This window comes from Octopus sinensis, linkage group LG25 (assembly GCF_006345805.1).
Source record: "Octopus sinensis linkage group LG25, ASM634580v1, whole genome shotgun sequence".
Taxonomy (NCBI): domain Eukaryota; kingdom Metazoa; phylum Mollusca; class Cephalopoda; order Octopoda; family Octopodidae; genus Octopus; species Octopus sinensis.
Window position 1 is genome coordinate 10,824,714 of NC_043021.1, and position 20,000 is coordinate 10,844,713.

The 20,000-nt window shown below is 38.2% G+C and overlaps 1 protein-coding gene across 15 annotated transcripts in view; it reads right to left on the reverse strand.

Annotated features, from left to right (window-relative positions):
- Positions 1-20,000, reverse strand: part of LOC115224513 (fibrillin-2-like) — a 202,202-nt gene that overhangs the window by 64,046 nt on the left and 118,156 nt on the right. For 13 of the 15 annotated variants that reach the window (XM_036513124.1, XM_036513126.1, XM_036513125.1 and 10 more), the window contains 8 exons: positions 15,424-15,561; positions 11,560-11,697; positions 9,098-9,235; positions 6,204-6,341; positions 3,341-3,478; positions 2,252-2,389; positions 1,351-1,488; positions 57-194 (listed from right to left, as the gene is read on the reverse strand). In XM_036513124.1, the coding sequence (XP_036369017.1) occupies positions 57-194; positions 1,351-1,488; positions 2,252-2,389; positions 3,341-3,478; positions 6,204-6,341; positions 9,098-9,235; positions 11,560-11,697; positions 15,424-15,561 (1,104 nt within the window). The remainder of the gene's footprint in view (positions 1-56; positions 195-1,350; positions 1,489-2,251; positions 2,390-3,340; positions 3,479-6,203; positions 6,342-9,097; positions 9,236-11,559; positions 11,698-15,423; positions 15,562-20,000) is intronic. The other 2 variants (XM_036513120.1, XM_036513130.1) reach the window with 2 other exon arrangements.

A 20,000-nucleotide genomic window follows, 5' to 3' on the forward strand; every position in this document is an offset into this window, starting at 1 on the left:
TGCCACACTACAAGCCATGTAAACAATAACTATGAAAAGCACATTATGTCACCAACCTGTCTGACAATTGGTACCTTCATATCCTGGAGCACATCCTCCACTAGAACAAACACCAGTCTGTGTGTGACACTTCTTGTTGTCTGCACAATGACATATACTTTGACAGTTTGGTCCAAATTCACCTTTTGTACATGCTGTAGAAAAAAAAAGACGAGGAAATGTCATAAGATGACAGTCTGTGATGAAAAGACTCTGGCGAACTCATGGACGAATTTATCAAATGATTAAAACCCTTTTGTTACTCAACCTCACAATTGTAAACCTGATGCTCTAACCACCGAGTGATGCACCTTCACACACACACACACACACATTTTGCTTAGGCATTGCGAAATCGAAATCGAATTGAACCAGCCAGGATCCCTGGTCAGGTGGTACGTAAAAAGCACTATCCGACTCGTGGCCGATGCCAGTGCCGCCTCCACTGGCTTCCGTGCCGGTGGCACGTAAAATACACCAATCCGACCGTACGACAGGCACCCATGCCCACCCCACTTTGCTTGCAAAGACATGTTGGGGCAAGCGAAAGCGAAATCGAATTGAACCAGCCAGGATCCCCGGTCTGGTGGTACGTAAAAAGCACTATCCGACTCGTGGCCGATGCCAGCGCCGCCTCGACTGGCTTCCATGCCGGTGGCACATAAAATACACCAATCCGACCGTGGCTGTTGCCAGCCTCGCCTGGCACCTGTGCAGGTGGCACGTAAAAAGCACCCACTACACTCACGAAGTGGTTGGCGTTAGGAAGGGCATCCAGCTGTAGAAACATTGCCAGATAAGACTGGAGCCTGGTGCAGCCTTCTGGCTTCCTAGATCCCCGGTCGAACCGTCCAACCCATGCTAGCATGGAGAACGGACGTTAAACGATGATGATGATGACTGCGACTTCATATTCAAAACCCCAACGAAGCTGTGAGGTGTTACTCAGGCATTCAACTATGTGTCCACTGCATTTTATAGCAGTAACAGCTGTAAGCTGATGAAGTTCATTAGGTAATTGCTTATTCATTTGTCATCTCATTTTCTCATACACACACACATGTGCGTGTATGGAGATGCAATGGCCCAGTGGTTAGGGCAGTGGACTCGCTGTCATAGGATTGCGGTTTCAATTCCCAGACCGGGCGTTGTGAGTGTTTATTGAGTACTCTGGCCATTGCTTCAACAATTTCCATCTGACCCACGTAAGCATGATAAAAGTGGACATTAAAACGACGGTGATGATGACGATGACAAAGATGACCTCAGTGACAACAACAATGATGACAACAACAATATTCTTCCACTTGCCTGTTTGACAATTGCTACCTTCATAACCAGAAGCACATCCTCCGCTTGAACACACACCTGTCTGATGGTTGCATTTCTGGTTGGCACTGCAGTGACATGTATTTTGACAGTTTGGTCCAAATTTCACTCCACTGCAAGCTACAAAACAAAATGATAAAAGAAAATTAAAAAAATAAAATAAAATGAAATTTACTGGATTTAATTGTATCTCAAGAGAGTGATTATGCCAATAACCCTTTCTACTACTATAGTCACAAGGCCTGAAATTTTGGGAGAAGGGCCAGGTGATTACATGGACCCCAGTGCTCAATTAAGACTTATTTTATTGACCCCAAAAGGCTGAAAGACAAAGTTGAACTCAGTGAAATTTGAGCTCAGAGCATAAAAATTTTCGCCCAACTTTTTGCCCAGCATGCTAATGATTCCCCAGTTTGTTGCTTTTATTATGCAAATAATAAACACATTCACTTGTTCTATCTCACTTCTTTGTTGTTTGTCATTTGGTTTACTATTTCGCCGATTGATTGTTCAGCTTGCTAAGCAACTGATGTAAAATAATGAAGCATCCAGCTACAGAAAATGTGACCCTATAAAACCCCGTCTCACCTATGCAAGCCTGGAAAGGAAGACATTAAATGATGTATATACACACAACAGGCTTCTTTCTGTTTCCCCCTACTAAATTCACTCACAAGGCTTTTATTGGATCAGGACAATAGTTTATGATACTTGCCCAAGGTGCCATGCCGTGGGACAGAGCCTGGAACCATGTGGTTGGGAAGCAGACTTATTACCACACAGCCATGTTGTAAATCAGGGGGTGCTCCAGCATGGCCGCAGACAAATGACAGAAACAAGTAAGAGAATAAAAGGATATTTGAAAGCATGATACATCACTGACCTGTCTGACAGTTGCTGCCCTCGTATCCCGGAGCGCATCCTCCACTAGAGCAATTACCAGTTTGACTGTTGCACTTCTTGTTGTCTGCACAGTGACACGTATCTTGGCAGTTTGGTCCAAATTTACCATTCCCACATGCTGCAAGATAAAAATAAAATTTACCATTTGATAAAACGTCTAAACTGAAATGATACAAGACATGGACATACTGCTCACATACAATCTTACCAACTGATGTTGATACGTTTATGTTCTCAAGACTTAGCAGTTCGGCAAAAGAGACCAACAGGATAAGTACTAGGCTTACAAAGGTTGTTTGACTAAAGGTGGTACTCCAGCAGGGTCGCAGTCAAATGAAAAACAAGTAAAAGAATAAAAGAACATCTATATTTTCTCTAGTGGAGGCGCGTGGCTTAGTGGTTAGGGTGTCAGCATCATGATTGTAAGATTGTAGTTTCGACTCCTGGACTGGGTGACGCGTTGTATTCTTGAGCAAAACACTTCATTTTATGTTGCTCCAGTCCACTCAGCTTGCAAAAATGAGTCATGCTGTGATGGACTGGCGTGCCGTCCAGCTGGGGAACACACATTCCATAGAAACCGGGCCCATGAGCCTGGCTAGGCTTTAAAAGGGCGCATTTATTTATTATTTTATATATTTTCTCTACCTTTCTTCCTCTTTTTCCTCCTTTTATCATTTTCTATCAAGAATCATACCCTACGATAGGAACCCTCTCTAAACAGATGCGCAAATTCCATAATATACAATTTTAGTGCCTCATGCGACTAAAAATCTAACTAAAATATTACTCTTTACTCTTTTTACTTGTTTCAGTCATTTGACAGTGGCCATGCTGGAGCACCGCCTTTAGTCAAACAAATCGACCCCAGGACTTTTTCTTTGTAAGCCTAGTACTTATTCTATCAGTTAAAATATGTTGAATAAAATCATAATTTTATCCTCCTGTATTTTCTTTCACACAAAGCCCAGAACTTTGCAGCATGCCCTCATAGTTTTTTTTTTTTTTGTTCTCAAACGATGCTATTTACGATAAATCTTTATTAATTGAAGTACGTTATTTCACTTACCTGTCTGACAGTTGCTACCTTCATATCCCGGAGCGCATCCTCCACTTGAACACACACCAGTCTGACGGTCACACTTGCTGTTGTCTGCACAGTGGCATGTATCTTGACAGTTTGGTCCAAATTTAGACACACTACAAACTATAAGAAAAAATAGCATGCATTAGATTATCTTCCTTCTTCTTCACACTTTCTCCTCCTCCTCATCATCATCATCAGCAGCAGTGTCATCTTCAGCGACATCATTGTCATTATTATTATCTGGCATTCATGCCACTGGAGCGCTAACAGCTCCATCCGAGCGGAATCATTGCCAGAGCAGCAGCTGTCTGGCTTCCGTGCCGCTGGCACATAAAAGGCAACATTTGAGTGTGATTGTTACCAGCGTTGCCTTACTGCCACTTGTGCTAGTGGCACGTGAACAAAACATTCGAGCAAGGTCGTTGCCAGTGCCGCTGGACTGACTCCTGTGCAGGTGGCATGTAAAAAGCACCATTTGAGCATGGCTGTTGCCAGTACCGCCTGACTGGCCCTCGTGCTGGTGGCATGTAAAAGCACCCACTACACTCTTGGAGTGGTTGGCATTAGGAAGGGCATCCAGCTGTAGAAACTCTGCCAGATCAGATTGGAGCTTGATGCAGCCATCTGTTTTGACAGTCCTCAGTATAATCATCCAACCCATGCTAACATGGAAAGCAGACGTTATATGATGATGATGATGATTGTCATCATTGGCGGCGGCATCATCTTCGGCAACATCATCGTCAGCGTTGTCATTGTCATCATCATTGTCATCGTCCTCATCACTAGTATTATCATCATCAACCACATGATCAATATACATACCTATTTCTTTACAACCCACAAGGGGCTAAACAAAGAGAGGACAAACGAGGACAGACAAACAGATTAAGTCGATTATATCGACACCAGTGTGTAACTGGTACTTAATTTATCAACCCCGAAAGAATGAAAGGCAAAGTCAACCTCAGCAGAATTTGAACTTAGAACGTAACGGCAGACGAAATACCGCAAAGCATTTCGCCCGGCGTGCTAACGTTTCTGCCAGCTCGCCGCCTTATTATCTATATACATACCCTTCATGTAACCATTATAATTAAACTGGTGGTTCTCAACCAGAGTCCACATGACCCTTGGGTGGGGTGGGAGTCTATGCAAGCAAATTAGTGGATTAGGGGGTCCACAGCAGTACTTAAAGGGTGCATGAAGAAATTTTGCTTTAGAAGTATTTATTGATAGAAACGGCTATGTTTTCTTCTTTCTTTAATGTTTCACATAGCTTAACATGTTTCTATGTAAACCTGCACAAGCGAATGAGAGTGAGAGACAAAAGAGCAATTTAAGAAAAGTACCTGTAAAACTAGTTTCTAAACACCGAATGGCTAGGGGGTGGGGGTCCACCAGAATAAAATAACAATCAAAAGAGTCCATAAATATAGTGTGAGAAAAGCTGGGTTCAAAATTTTCACTTCCGCCTCATCATAATTTTCCAACTCATTTTCATTCCATTCCTTCTCCTCCCTCTCCCTATCCTGCCCACACATAAGTATATCCTTTCTTCAGTACTTCTTCGGAATTCCCCAATCCACTCCCCACTCTGTAACTTTTGGACCAGTAGTTTTTTTGTTTTTTTTTTCAGATTCATGTTTTTGATATCGAAGATTATGATTTAACAAAAAAAATTTTTTTATTATCCCCCCTCCCCCCAATTTATTTGCTTTGTTTACAGTTGACTCCAAATCCCTGTTTCCTGATTGGGTGAAAATTATCAAACTATAATCCTCACCTTTCGGTATGTGGTGAAGCAATTTTTTGCTTAACCCTTAATTATATTTATAATTACATAAAAAAAACTTCTAGTTCAAGTTTTTACCGATAATGGCTTTTTTTCCATACCGAAGCTACTTGGTAAAATTTATTAATTATTAAATTAATAATTTTTTACCCTATATCTGTAAACTTTAAACCTCTATAACTTTTTATTTATAAACATGTTACTGGGAAAAGTGAAACATCATCATTGTTTAACATCCGTTTTCCGTGCTAGCACAGGTTGGACAAACATCTCCAGCCAATCGGAAAACAAGATTTGGAAGCTGTCATTTTGTGCGTGACAGCCATTCTTGTCAACTGTAAACAAACTAAATAAATTGGGGGGGGGGGTTACACCCCCCCCCCCCCCAAATCATAATCTCCAATATTGAAAACATGAATCTGAAAAAAAAAAATTACTCGTTCAAAAGTTATAGGGTGAGAGGAGATTCCGAAGAAGTACCCTTTCTTATTGATATTATTGAAAGGAACAGGATTTATCATTTAAGTAAGGAAATTTGTGAACTTTGAATATATAAAAGCATAAACAAGTGTAAAATAGTGTAAACAACTAAAAATAAAAGTATATCTAAATAACATTTTTTTCTTAATTCTTTTTTATGTAGTGGTCGAAGGAGGCTCTGGCTTTCATTAGGAGTGGTCCACATTACCATTCATGATATAGTGGCTGGGAACCTATTTCAGTTCGGGAGTGAATCATCATCACATGTCTCTTAGTCACAAACACATGTCATACAGCTGCAATAGAATGCTGTATCACCAACAATTATGTGATTTCTCTAAGACATCACCCAGTAATCTATGAAGTCCATTTACACATTTCTCAATACATACTGCTGTTATGACTTCTCTCTCTCTCTTAGTTTATGCCTCCATTGTAGATGGGCAGATAGGCTAGTAGTTTATAATTCCTACATATTTCATCTCTGTGCGAAGCCACTATCTTGGTAACTGTAGCATATTCTATCACTAGGGCAAATAAAATTTTTGAACTACATGCCATATTACTGACCTGTTTGACAGTTGCTGCCTTCATAACCTGAGGTACAACCTCCACTTGAACACACTCCTGTCTGATAGTTGCACTTCTTGTTGTCTGCACAATGACATATACTTTGGCAATTTGCACCAAATTTGCCATTGGTGCATGCTGTAGAAAAAGTACGAGGCACGTATTTATTATAATGAAATTTAGAAGTGACAGGGTTATCAACACACACACACATACATTCATTCATACATGCACACATATTTAAAGAAAGATTTTTCTGAAAAGTTATTAAGTATTTAGAATAATATCTCAGAAAAAAAGAATGACACAAACCTTTTGGGATGAAGTTGATATACTGTATGTGTAAGCACTTTGCTGTTCAAATTTTCAAACGTGTGCGTGTATATATAAATATGTATGTGTATATATATATATATATATATATATATATATATATATATATATATATATATCAATATATAAATATGTATATGTATATATATGTATGTACATATTAATGTGTGTGTATATATATATATAATGTATGTATACATATATATATACATATATATGTATATATATATCAATGTATATGTATACATACGTATATATATATATGCATATATATAAAAATGTATGGGTATTTTTTCAATGTTTACAAATAACACAGAAAAATAAATAGTTACCAGGGTAGCAAAAATTCACACAAGTACCAAGAATTTAACAGCCTACTTATAAAGGTAGAAACTCCAGGTTAAGGTGAAATGATTTTGTATAATATAGATAAATAAATAAAGAAATGGAGTGAAACGTGGGTGTTATTCAAATCTTTTTACTTTGAACATATCTTTCGAAGAAAACATTGGTATTATTCCAGAAGGAATAAAATGGTGTAAAACAATACAATCTTCTCATCAGGGAAAGGAAGAAACCAAAACACCTGTGTTTAACTCCATTTATTTATTTATATAAGGTCACACCAATACAGTCATCAATAAAATGGCCATATAGTTCAGGAGTGGGACCAGTGAAACCTGAGAATATTTGCGCCTCAATGTAGCCAACGAACAAGTTCGCATAGTTGGGGCTCATTCTTGTTCCCGTGGCCACCCCTGAGGTCTGCTGGTAAAAATGACCAATGAATGAGAAGCAGTTGAGCGAGAGGACAAGTTCAGCCAGACAAATGAGTGTGGATGTGTCGGGTTGGGGGTTGGTTCGAAGGTCAAGGAAACGTTGGAGTGCATGCAGCCCCTCGTGGTGAGAGATCACTGTGTAAATGCTTTGGATGACAAGGGTGAAGAGAAGTTTAGAGGGGCTAGGAGGGAAGGAGAAAGAGTTGAACAAACAAAGTGTGTGGTTGGTGTCATGGATGTGAGAGGGGAGGGGAGTCACGAAGGGGACAAGGACACGGTCAAGATATCTGGAGATGAGTTCAGTGGGGTAGTTGCAGGTGGAGACGATGGGGCGGCCAGGGTTGTTAGGTTTGTGGATTTTGGGGAGGAAGTAAATAGTGGGGGTGTGGACAATGAGGTGGTGGGGGAAGACAGGAGGAGAAGATGAGGTGATGGATAGTGGAGGACACAGTCTGTTGGTAGCTGGGCGTGGCAATCACCGGTTTTTTGGTGATTCCCTACAACTCTGGGCAGATGACCCCTTTGCATCTCTCAGGTGACAACGTTCCAACCCATGGGTCTGTTTGAGTAGCCATTGCTGGTGTGGGCTTTACGAGATCAGAGTGCAAATCCTACCACAACCTCTTTAATTAGTTACCTTTTACGGCATGCAGAGGAAATGATGCGTCTATTCTTTGACAAGCTGTTCTCCACACAGCATGAAGGATGTTGTGGTAGCAGTATGATGGAATGTGCTGTATCAGCACATTGCTGCATCCAATGTTTGCCGATGATTCCCTACTTCTGGTTGGTGGATAATACCTTTGCACCACTCGGGTGACAACCTTTAACCCATGGGTCTGTTTTGGTAGTCGCTGCTGGTGAGGGTTTTATGAGGCCAGAGTGTAAATCCTATCTCAAGAAGGCTGGAGGGTATAACAGCTGAAACGTTATGTTAACTAAAAACGAGATGAGGACAAATATCCGTTGAATGTAAATAATGTAATCTATTTCAACCTCTTTTAATCACCTTTTACAACATGCAGAGTAAACGATGGGTTTATTCTTTGACACATCAGTCCTCACACAGCACTAATGCAACACAAAATGAAGTGCTTTGCTGAAGAACACAACCCATGGACCATCTTGGGAATCAAACCCACAAACTGACAATAGCAAGTGCAACACTTTAACTACTAGGCCACCTACCTTCACATTTTGCATTTGAGGTAAAAAAAAAAATGAGCCCCCACCCCCTTCAGTCATGACACAGACCATGGGATTGCACCTAGAAGGTTACCCTCCCAGGCACGAGTCCAGGCAAGGTTGTTTAGGAAAGGCCAGCAGTCACCCAAGCATATCTAACTCCCCTCTCCATGCCACCAGTGTTATCCAAGGGAAAGGCAACGGCCAATACAGCTTGGCACCTGTGATGTCGCAACTCATTTCTACAGCTGAGTGAACTGGAGCAACATGAAATAAAGTGTCTTGCTCAAGAACACAACACGCAGCCCGGTCTGGGATTCGAGCTCACAACCTCACGATCGTAAGCTCGACGCTGTAACCACTGAGCCATGCGCCTTCACGGAAAAAAAAAAAAATTATGCAAAAATTATTAGCCAACTCAAACAATGGACGATTCAAAGCATATGCTATTATAAAAAACCAGGATGTTTTTGCCTGGTGAGTACTTCTGTTCACTGTGGTAAATTGTTTTGTTGCTTATAAATTTTGTTTATTTCTGCTTGACTTGTTTCTCATTATAAAGAGACCCTTTTTTCAGCAAGATACAAGTACACTTACCTGTTTGACAGTTGCTACCATTATAACCAGCAGCACATCCTCCACTGCTACAGACACCAGTCTGACGATTACACTTACTCTTGTCGGCACAGTGACATGTACTTTTACAGTTTGCTCCAAATTTCCCATTTACACACGCTGTAAAATACATATGAAACATAGCTTACAACAATGAAATTTAGGTTATATTGTTAACAGCCAGACATCACTACAAAAAGACTACAGCCTTCTAAAGACCTTAAAGACGTGGCTATCCTGTCTTAATATTATCCAAGATTACCAAGATATCTGGTGCCTCGCTTGTACTCAAGAAAACTCATCCTTCACAGCAGAAGTGTTAATGCCATTCCCCCTGCTGAAAAAGATTGGCTTGCAAGAACTTTGTGCCAGTGCCACATAAAAAGTACCCATGGTGGCACCATGCACAAAGAACTCTGCACACTCTGTAAAATGGTTGGCATTAGGAAGGGCATCCAGTCATAAAAGCCATGCCAAATCAGACCAGAACCTGGTGCAGTTCTTCTGCTGGTCAGCTCTAGTCAAAGAATCCAACCCATGCCAGCACAGAAATCAAACATTAAAGAATGATGATGATGATGATGATGATGAGATGATTACATCAGTAAATGTATCTTTTCCTTATATACTGGGTTGGCAAGAAAGTAATTTCGGTTTGTTAGTGTGAAATAAATTTTTTTTTTCATACAAAGAATAAATGTTAATCAATTATATATTTTCCATTTTGTTCGAAGAACTTTTGCCATCTTTCTGGCAACTTCATGATTCCACGCTCATACAACTTCTGGTCCTTATCAGCCAAAAACAGAACAAAGTGCAAAGTTATTATTATTCAAAGAATTTTGCAAACTTCGAAGTAAATGGTAATCTGATGATGCGAGGTCAGGGCTATATGGTGGATGTGAGATGACTTCCCAACCAAGCTCCAATAATTTTTCATGAGTCAGCAAAGATGTGTATGGTCTAGCGTTGTCATGGTGGAACACGATTCCAATTCTGGCCGTTTTTTAACCCATTTCTGATATGTGCATTCTGTTAAGCAATCAACACCATAAACTTCACATAACTTTTTGTGAGCCTCAGCATCTTTCTTGCCTTTATGGAAAAAAAAGAAGCAAAATATGGCAAAAAAATGTTCGTTTTTGCACTCCATATTAAAACTGACACTAAACTAAGGGCTGTAATCAAAATTACGTGCAATTTGCTTCTAAACTAAGCTAAAGGTAATGTCTGTCAAATGTCAAAAGACAAAAATCATAACATTGAAAAAAGGCATAAACTCTATTTGCGAAAAACGAAATTACTTTCTTGCCAACCCAATATATAAAATAGTTTGATGAACATCTGACTGCTATTTCTAGCAGGTCAAATAACTGCATAGAGCAGTCAATGGCAAACTGAAGAGTACACCTAACCAAAAAATTACCTTGAAATTGTTTAGTAGTGCATCCTGTTTGATGATGAGTCTTAGCCATAAGTAGCCCACTTCTTGTAAAATGCTGCCCTTGGCCAGCATAGAGCTTGCACCAAGAACGACGACTGATACACCACATATTTTCTTAGTTACAAAACTTATGTGGCACTGTCCGACTTTCAAAGCAAATAATACACAAGATTGTTGCTTCGTTGGGGGAATACTGTGGCCTTTGGGTTCAACACTAACATTTTCTCTTTAACCCTTTTGTTACCAACCCGGCTGAGACCAGCTCTAGCACTATAGTACAAATGTCTTGTTTTGAATTAAGTTCTGAATTAAAATCTTCTACCAAACCTTAGTCACAATTTATGTTCCTAACACTAGCTTAATGATAACTAAGTTATTTTACTAAATTATTTGTTATATTTAACCCTTTTGATACCAACCTGGCTGAAACTGCCTCTGGCTCTGTAGTACAAATGTCTTGTTTTCATAAGTTTTGAATAAAATTCTTGCACCAAACCTTAGTCACAATTTATGTTCCTAACGTTAGCTTAATGTTAGCTAAGTTATTTTACTAAATTTTTTGTTATATTTAACTCTTTTGATACCAACCCGGCTGAAACCGCCTCTTCTTCTGTAGTACAAATGTCTTGTTTTGAATTAAGTTCTGAATTAAAATCTTCTTCCACACCTTAGTCACAATTTATGTTCCTAACATTAGCTTAATGTTAGCTAAGTTATTTTACTAAATTCTTTGTTATATTTAACCCTTTTGATACCAACCTGCCTGAAACTGCCTCTGGCTCTGTAGTACAAATGTTTTGCTTTCATATTAAAATCTTCCACCAAACCTTAGTCACAATTTATGTTCCTAACACTTCCTTAATGATAACTGAGTTATTTTACTAAATTCTTTGTTATATTTAAAGTAATTAAAAGAAACACAGAGCATCTCAAAATAAATACGGTAACAAAAGGGTTAAAGCACTAAAGGAAAATAACAAAGATATGTTATTACACTGACCTGTTTGACAGTTGCTACCCTCATAACCTGCAGTACATCCTCCACTTGAACACACACCTGTCTGATGGTGACACTTCTTGTTGTCTGCACAGTGACATGTATTTTGACAGTTTGGACCAAATTTAGCTCCACTGCAAGCTACAATAAATAAGTAAAAAAATTAATTAACCTTTATTGGCATATTTTGCAGAATAATTTTAGAAGGAAAGGAAAGGAGCTGAATGCAATTAGCAATAAGCTTGCTTCCCAACCACATGGTTCTGGTTTCAGTCCCACTGCATGGCACCTTTGGTGAGTGCCTTCTACTATAATCTTGAGCAGACCAAAGCCTTGTGAATGGATTTAGTAGCTGGAAACTAAAAGAAGCTCAGGGTGTGTGTGTGTTTGTTTCCTCCAACCACTTGACAACCGGTGTTGGTGTGTTTACATCTCTGTAACCTAGTGGTTTGGCAAAAGAGACCAATAGAATAGGTACCAGGCTTAAAAAAACAAAGTATTGGTGTCGATTCATTTGACTTAAAGTTCTTCAAAGTGGTGCCCCAGCATGGCCACAGTGTAATGACTGTATCAAGTAAAAGAAAGAAATGAAGCGACGTGAAGGCTAGTCAATTTTTATGACATCAAGAATAGAAGTAGTCAATGTGTTTCTCTTTGGAGTTTCCCTGGCTAGGGTCTAGGACCTGCAGCACAGTTTTCCAGCCCACACGCAGGATGTTTTTCACAAGATACCGTCGATGTGGATTGCTACTGGCTCACAACGAGCTCATCCATCCTTTGGCAGGTCGTTTTTTTGAGTCTTGCAGAGTGACCATAACATTAGTTGTCTTATCTATTTATGACTGTCAGGTGTTTTGTCTGGTGATTTGAGGGAGTCATCCTCATTGCACTAAACTGCCACCTACTGGTGAACAAGCAAAGTGCATACACTGGGTATGTGAAGTTGTCAATGTTTACAACACTAGCCCTGCTTTTTAATTCATATCTGAATTTATTCATATGTAGCATATGGTATAATTATAAACAGGGTAAATTTTAGCTATTTCTCCACATACTGAAAAAAAAAAAAATGCTGAACAACGTTTATTGATTTTCGGACCTTATTGAGTTCTCACCAGAGGCCTCCACATCATTTTGACAGTTTCCAGTGAAACAAGCAGCCAAACAGTTCATATACTCAACAAATGCAGCAGTTACTCTATGAAGGAGTCCTTAATTTACATACCAAAAGTGTTTTACACTATAAATACCAGCAGCCCGTCAACAGGGATCTTAGTCCACATAGTATCAAGGTATGATACTCTCTTTACTCTCTTTTACTTGTTTCAGTCATGTGACTGTGGCCATGCTGGAGCACTGCCTTTAGTCAATCAAATCAACCCTGGACTAATTCTTTGTAAGCCTAGTACTTATTTTTTTTACGAACCGCTAAGTGACGGGGACGTAAACACACCAGCATTGGTTGTCAAGCGATGTTGGGGGTACAAACACAGACACACAAGCACGCACGCACGCACACACACACACACACACACACACACACATATTCTCCCCCTCCCCTCTTCTCCTCACTACACCACATGACTTTACACATCACATCACATATGATGTGCCATACTAATACACACACCAACTAATACATACTAATACGTACTAATACATACTAGTACATACTAACACTTACACCAACCCTATACATACACACGTCCAGACCCGCATACGCACCTTATACTCTCACACACACACACCACATACCTATACATACCAATACGTACTAATACATACTATACATACACCAACCCCATACATACGCATGTCCAGACCAATTTACGCACTAATACTCTCTCATACACACACACACACACACACACACACCCTTATACATACTAATACATACACAACCCTAACATACACACATCCAGACCCCTCCCACGCTTTTTTAGATGGTCCCTCAACCCTTTTATCAACCCTATTATCTCCCCTTATTTCGCTCTCGCGTCTCATGTTTGATCTTTGACCTCTGGCCGAAATCAGATCGCCATGTTGATTCGTTAGCTACTGCACGCATTTTTTTCTCTCCTTCTTTCTGTGTTTTTCTCTCTGTGTATCTTTCTGTTGAAGAGCGTAGGCTCGAAACGTTAAAGACTTGTTTTATTTATATTTCCTGAGCGCCATACTAATACAATTGTTCGTTTGTTTTCACCTGCCTTCGTCTTTGTTTATTTTCATAAAGCTTCCCGTATATATATATATATAACCTGTCTAAAGTGTTTAGTTACAAAAAATTATTTTCAAAATCTGCCGGTCAAAAGGTAAAGATCCAGAAGAGGTTGGGTGACTAGCATGGATACTAGATTTAAGCCCTTGTGAATTTTTCCATTGGAGATAACTAAAGGAAAAGGTTTTCCGACATCACCCTTGAACTCTTGAGGAAAGGAACAGAGAGGAAATCAACACAATTTTACCTGTGATGACACTGAGAATCGTAAAGAACTTCCAGGAACGACTCCATCAATGCATTGCCAACATCAACCGTTATTTGCCCAAAGTAATTTTTAAATCCCATTAAAACAAAAGTAATTTTTTTATGTACTTTTTAGAAATATAATTAGTTTTTTCTTAGACACTTGTTCTTTACTCTTTACTCTTTTACTTGTTTCAGTCATTTGACTGCAGCCATGCTGGAGCACCACCTTTAGTCGAGCAAATCGACCCCAGGACTTATTCTTTGTAAGCCTAGTATTTATTCTATCAGTCTCTTTTGCCGAACCGCTAAGTTACGGGGAAGTAAACACACCAGCATTGGTTTTCAAGCGATGTTGGGGGGGACAAACACAGACACACAAACACACACACATATATATATATATATATACACGACAGGCTTCTTTCAGTTTCCATCTACCAAATCCACTGACAAGGCTTTGGTCGGCCCGAGGCTATAGCAGAAGACACTTGCCCAAGGTGCCACGCACTGGGACTGAACCCGGAACCATGTGGTTGGTAAGCAAGCTACTTACCACACAGTCACTCATACGCCTATGTACTTTTTAGAAATATAATCAGTTTTTTCCTAGATACTTGTTCTTTCTTCATATTCATTCAAAATGTGGGAGATCTCTATGCCCTACCCTGTATTAATACACACTCCAGACAATTTTTACTGTCCAGCGAAGAGAATACAGAATTACCATTGGAAGAATTCATGGAGTGACTAACAGCTAAATGTAGCTATAGACATTAGATACTTATCGTTGTGGTTAGCCGTTAACTGGAACTTAATTGAGAGCTAATACAGTATCTGCCTGGATAAGAGATAACTCCAAACTCACTTTTATATTACATATATTTGTTCTCTACTTATTATTTCTTTACCCCTTCTTTTTCTATGGTCTACCTTTGACATCAGATCTACAAGCAATTATTTTTTAAAATACTCAATAGCGTTCTGTTTATCATTTATGCAGTCATCAAAATTGTTATAATGTCTTGTTATTGAGATGGGTCCTCTTTCTTTCCTGATGAGAAGATTACATTATTTTACACCGTTTATTCCTTTGGAATAAAACCAATGTTGTCTTCGAAATATATGTCGAAAGCAAAAGAATTTGAATAACACCTGCGTTCAACTCCCTTTACTTATACTATGCAAATTACTGCACATTAACCCGGAGTTTCTACCTTTGAATAGGTCACTACATCCTTGTTACTTGTGTGAATTTTGCTACCCTGGTAACTGTTTATTAAATTTTCCGTGTTAACTGTAAACAAAGGATAATTCATTCATCCATTTATATATACATATATATATATATATATATATATATATATATATTATATATATATATAACATGTTGCATCACTAACCTGTTTGACATTTGGTACCTTCATAACCTGGAGCACATCCTCCACTGGAGCACACTCCAGTCTGGCGGTTACATTTGCTGCTGTCTGCACAGTGGCATATACTTTGACAGTTTGGTCCATATTTGTCATTTACACATACTGCAGAAAAAATATATATAAAACAGTGACAAAAAAAAAGTGATAATTTTTTACGAGAAGTATGATAGATCTCAGTAATTTAGCAATATTTATTCTAGTATTTAAGGACAAACAATGAAATGAAAACCATCTGGGGAAGTAATTTTGTCTGTCGTGACTATTGAAAAGGTTGCAAGACGCAATGAAAATTTTAGGAAAATAAAAATAAGAAATATGTGGAAATTTTACCAGCGAGTGTGTTACATTATAAGGCACAAAAAGAAAATGACTCTCCCCAGACACAACAGAATATGCTTCAACACACAAACTCATATAAAGAATCTTGCAAACCAAATCCCAAAACGAAATATAAATAAATATATATATATATAACAAAGTTGAGTTGTGGGGTATCGCACGAGTGGAATTATATACGAAAGAAGGTTTGAAAATGCAATTTAAAAGATGTTTATTTACTTAACCGGTTTCACTCTTTGGAAAAAGATTGTCAAAAGTAACATAGAATATTATGAATTCAAAAAAGTTTTTTACATAATTGCCACATAACATGTATATATACAGTCTTTGGTAACAGGGACATGTTAAGGACATAAAGAAGTACAACAGTGTGATGAGAATATTTGAAAAATGGGCAGTTTTTTCAAATATTCTCATCACACTGTTGTACTTCTTATGTCCTTAACATGTCCCTGTTACCAAAGACTGTATATATACATGTTATGTGGCAATTATGTAAAAAACTTTTTTGAATTCATAATATTCTATGTTACTTTTGACAATCTTTTTCCAAGAGTGAAACCGGTTAAGTAAATAAACATCTTTTAAATTGCATTTTCAAACCTTCTTTCGTATATATATATATATATATATATAATATATATATATATATATATATATAACAAAGTTGAGTTGTGGGGTATCGCACGAGTGGAATTATATAGGAAAGAAGGTTTGAAAATGCAATTTAAAAGATGTTTATTTACTTAACCGGTTTCACTCTTTGGAAAAAGATTGTCAAAAGTAACATAGAATATTATGAATTCAAAAAAGTTTTTTACATAATTGCCACATAACATGTATATATACAGTCTTTGGTAACAGGACATGTTAAGGACTTCTTTATGTCCTTAACATGTCCTGTTACCAAAGACTGTATATATACATGTTATGTGGCAATTACGTAAAAAACTTTTTTGAATTCATAATATTCTATGTTACTTTTGACAATCTTTTTCCAAAGAGTGAAACCGGTTAGTAAATAAAATCTTTTAAATTGCATTTTCAAACCTTCTTTCGTATATATATATATATATATATGTTTATATATATATATATATGTGTGTGTGTGTGTGTGTGTATTGAGTCTTTTTTTGAAGTGGTAATGTATATTTAGTATAGTTAGAATAATAAGGTAGTCAGAATGCTGGATGATTATATATATATATTTTATTTCCACTTTCAGCACTTTCTTCAGTTATCGGATTTAACAAAAAGTGGTTTAAAGTTAGATTTCTTGGCCTTTTTATGTATAAGAAAATTGTGGTGTGTGCCAAGCAAGAAAGAAGAAAAAACTTTTGAGAAGGAGGGGGATGTAAAGAGGCTTGGCTTTTGTATTGGTATGATCAAATTTGTTTGTTTAGTACTTAGTGACCTTTTAGGGTGGGGAAGGAAAAAGAAGTTTTGTATTAGAATAAGTCAAGGTTTAAACTGAAAAACCAGATGTTTTTGACTCTGTTTTTCAGTAAAAATTATAACTGCATTTTCATGTCTTATTTCTTTATTCTTTTGTATTCATTAATGTGGAGGAAGTAAAGAGGTGTGCTTCTTGCATTAGTGTGGTCAATGTTTGTAGTAGTCAAGGTTATCAATTTAAAAAAACCAGATGTTATTTTTGACTTTCTTCAATAAAAATAATTGAATGTCCAGGTCTTGCTTTTTTTATTCTTTTGTATTCATTAAAGAATAGATGAATGTGGTCAACTTTTTTTTGGTTGAAATTCTGGATGTTTTTGAAAGAGTGATTTCTGAATTTTTGAGTTCACTCACACACCAATTATGTACATATATATAAACACACACACATGTAAAAACACACACAGACTCTAAGACATCTATATATCTACATGTTCATTTTTGTGCATGTATGTATGTATGTGTGTGTGTGTATGTGTGTGTATATATATATATAGAGAGAGAGAGAGAGAGAGAGAGAGATTCAGATGAATATGGTACTTAGGTTGAGGCACCAGAATTTAGTACAGTATTATCCATACAATTTCAAAAAAAGGTGATTAAAATCAAAATAAGCAACAAGGATATCCAGAGGTAATGCAGTATGATCGTTTCGTGCAACTCCATTTAATTGAACAATGCAATCATTACAGCAATTTAAAATGTAGAGCAATCTTCAGCTGCCCAAAGACATAGAATTTAATTAAATTAGAACAGATGGACACATTAGTATAATTATACCTAAAATCTCCAAGAAATTAAGGAGATAAATAAAGAACATGTTGTCTCTACTTCAGCATAGAAGTTACTAAAATTATCAAGAAGACTCTGCCTGCCACTGATTTTTTGTCTTTATGGGGTCAGTTTTAATTTATAGACTAGTTTATCAAATCCCTTGTATATCTAAGGCTGAGATAGGGCAGGGCTGAGTGGAGTAGACAGACATTCTAGTTGGTATAGTCATAAAAAATCAAGATTTATTATAAGCAATATCATGAGGTTTAGTAAGGGAAAACTTAAAACAAGATGTTAGCTGGTAATTAAGTAGGCAACAGACAGACAGACCAGACAAGACAGACAGACATATCAGACAGACAGACAAATAGATCAGGCAGACAGACAGACAGACAGATTAGACAAGAGAGACAGACAAGACAAGCAGACAAACAGGCTAAACAAGACAGACAGACATATCAGGCAGACAGACAAGACAGACAAGACAGACAGATTAGACAGACAGACAAGACAGACAGACAGATTAGACAGACAGATCAGACAGACAAGACAGACAGACAGACAGATCAGACAGACAGATTAGACAGACAGACAGACAGACAGATTAGACAGACAAGACAGACAGATCAGACAGACAAGACAGACAGATCAGACAGACAAGACAGACAGACAGACAGACAGACAGACAAGACAGACAGACAGACAGACAGACAAGACAGACAGACAGACAGACAGACAGATTAGACAGACAGACAGACAGACAGATTAGACAGACAAGACAGACAGATCAGACAGACAAGACAGACAGACAGACAGATTAGACAGGCAGACAGACAGACAGACAGACACACAGACCAGAGAGACAGACATATCAGGCAGACAGACAAGACAGACAGGCAGACAGACTGACAGACAGATAGACCAGACAGACAGACAAACAGATAAATAGACAGAGATAAACAGACAAAGAGATAGACAGATAGATGTCAACAGGTACGTCACGTAGTCAGGTAGATATCAACGGTGGTATGAAATTCTCTCAGTCATTCTTTAAATGTTTTTTGTTTGTTATGCACAAAAGTGTGCATATCCCATGCTGGTGTGAGATTGCACATTAATGGCCAGGTGAGTAAGGTGCACATTGAATTATTGAAACATCATTCAGGATAAAACGGTTTCAATGCAACGTCTCGTCAATAAAACCTGCAAGTCATTTGGAGGATTGAAACGGCACGTCGCCATTCATAATAAACAAATGGCAAATGAAGTCAATGCTGAAACAGGACATTGCTGCAGTTATTGTGATCAGGATTTCAAATGCCTTTCAGACTTCAGAGTTATTTCAGATCTCACGCTAAGAAAGAGAAATTGGAGGCACGGGGAGAGGTTAAGTTCTGCAAGGTGTAGACTGCTATGGTACAGCGAGGTGGCAGAAACGTTAGCACGCCAGGCGAAATGCTTAGCGGTATTTCGTCTGCGGTTACGTTGTGAGTTCAAATTCCGCCAAGGTCGACTTTGCCTTTCATCCTTTCGGGGTCGATAAATTAGGTACCAGTTACGCACTGGGAGTCGATGTAATCGACTTAATACCTATGTCTGTCCTTGTTTGTCCCCTCTGTGTTTAGCCCCTTGTGGGCAATAAAGAAATAGGTACATATTCACAGCAAAAGTAACTGGTTTCCTTTGCTGCTGTGTATTAATCTTTTCTTCTTTGTCTTTTACTTGTTTCAGTCATTAGACTACGGCCATGCTGGGGCACCACTTTGAAGAAATTTAGTCGAATGAATCAACCTGTTTTTTTTTCTTTATTTTTTTTAAGCCTGGTATTTATTCTATCAATATCTTTTGCTGAACTGTTAAGTTATGGGGATGCAAACAAACCAACACCAGTTGGTCAGGTGGTGCTGGAGGGACAGACACAAAGACACACACGCACATCAACATATACATATGAGCAAATCGCCCCCCACCCC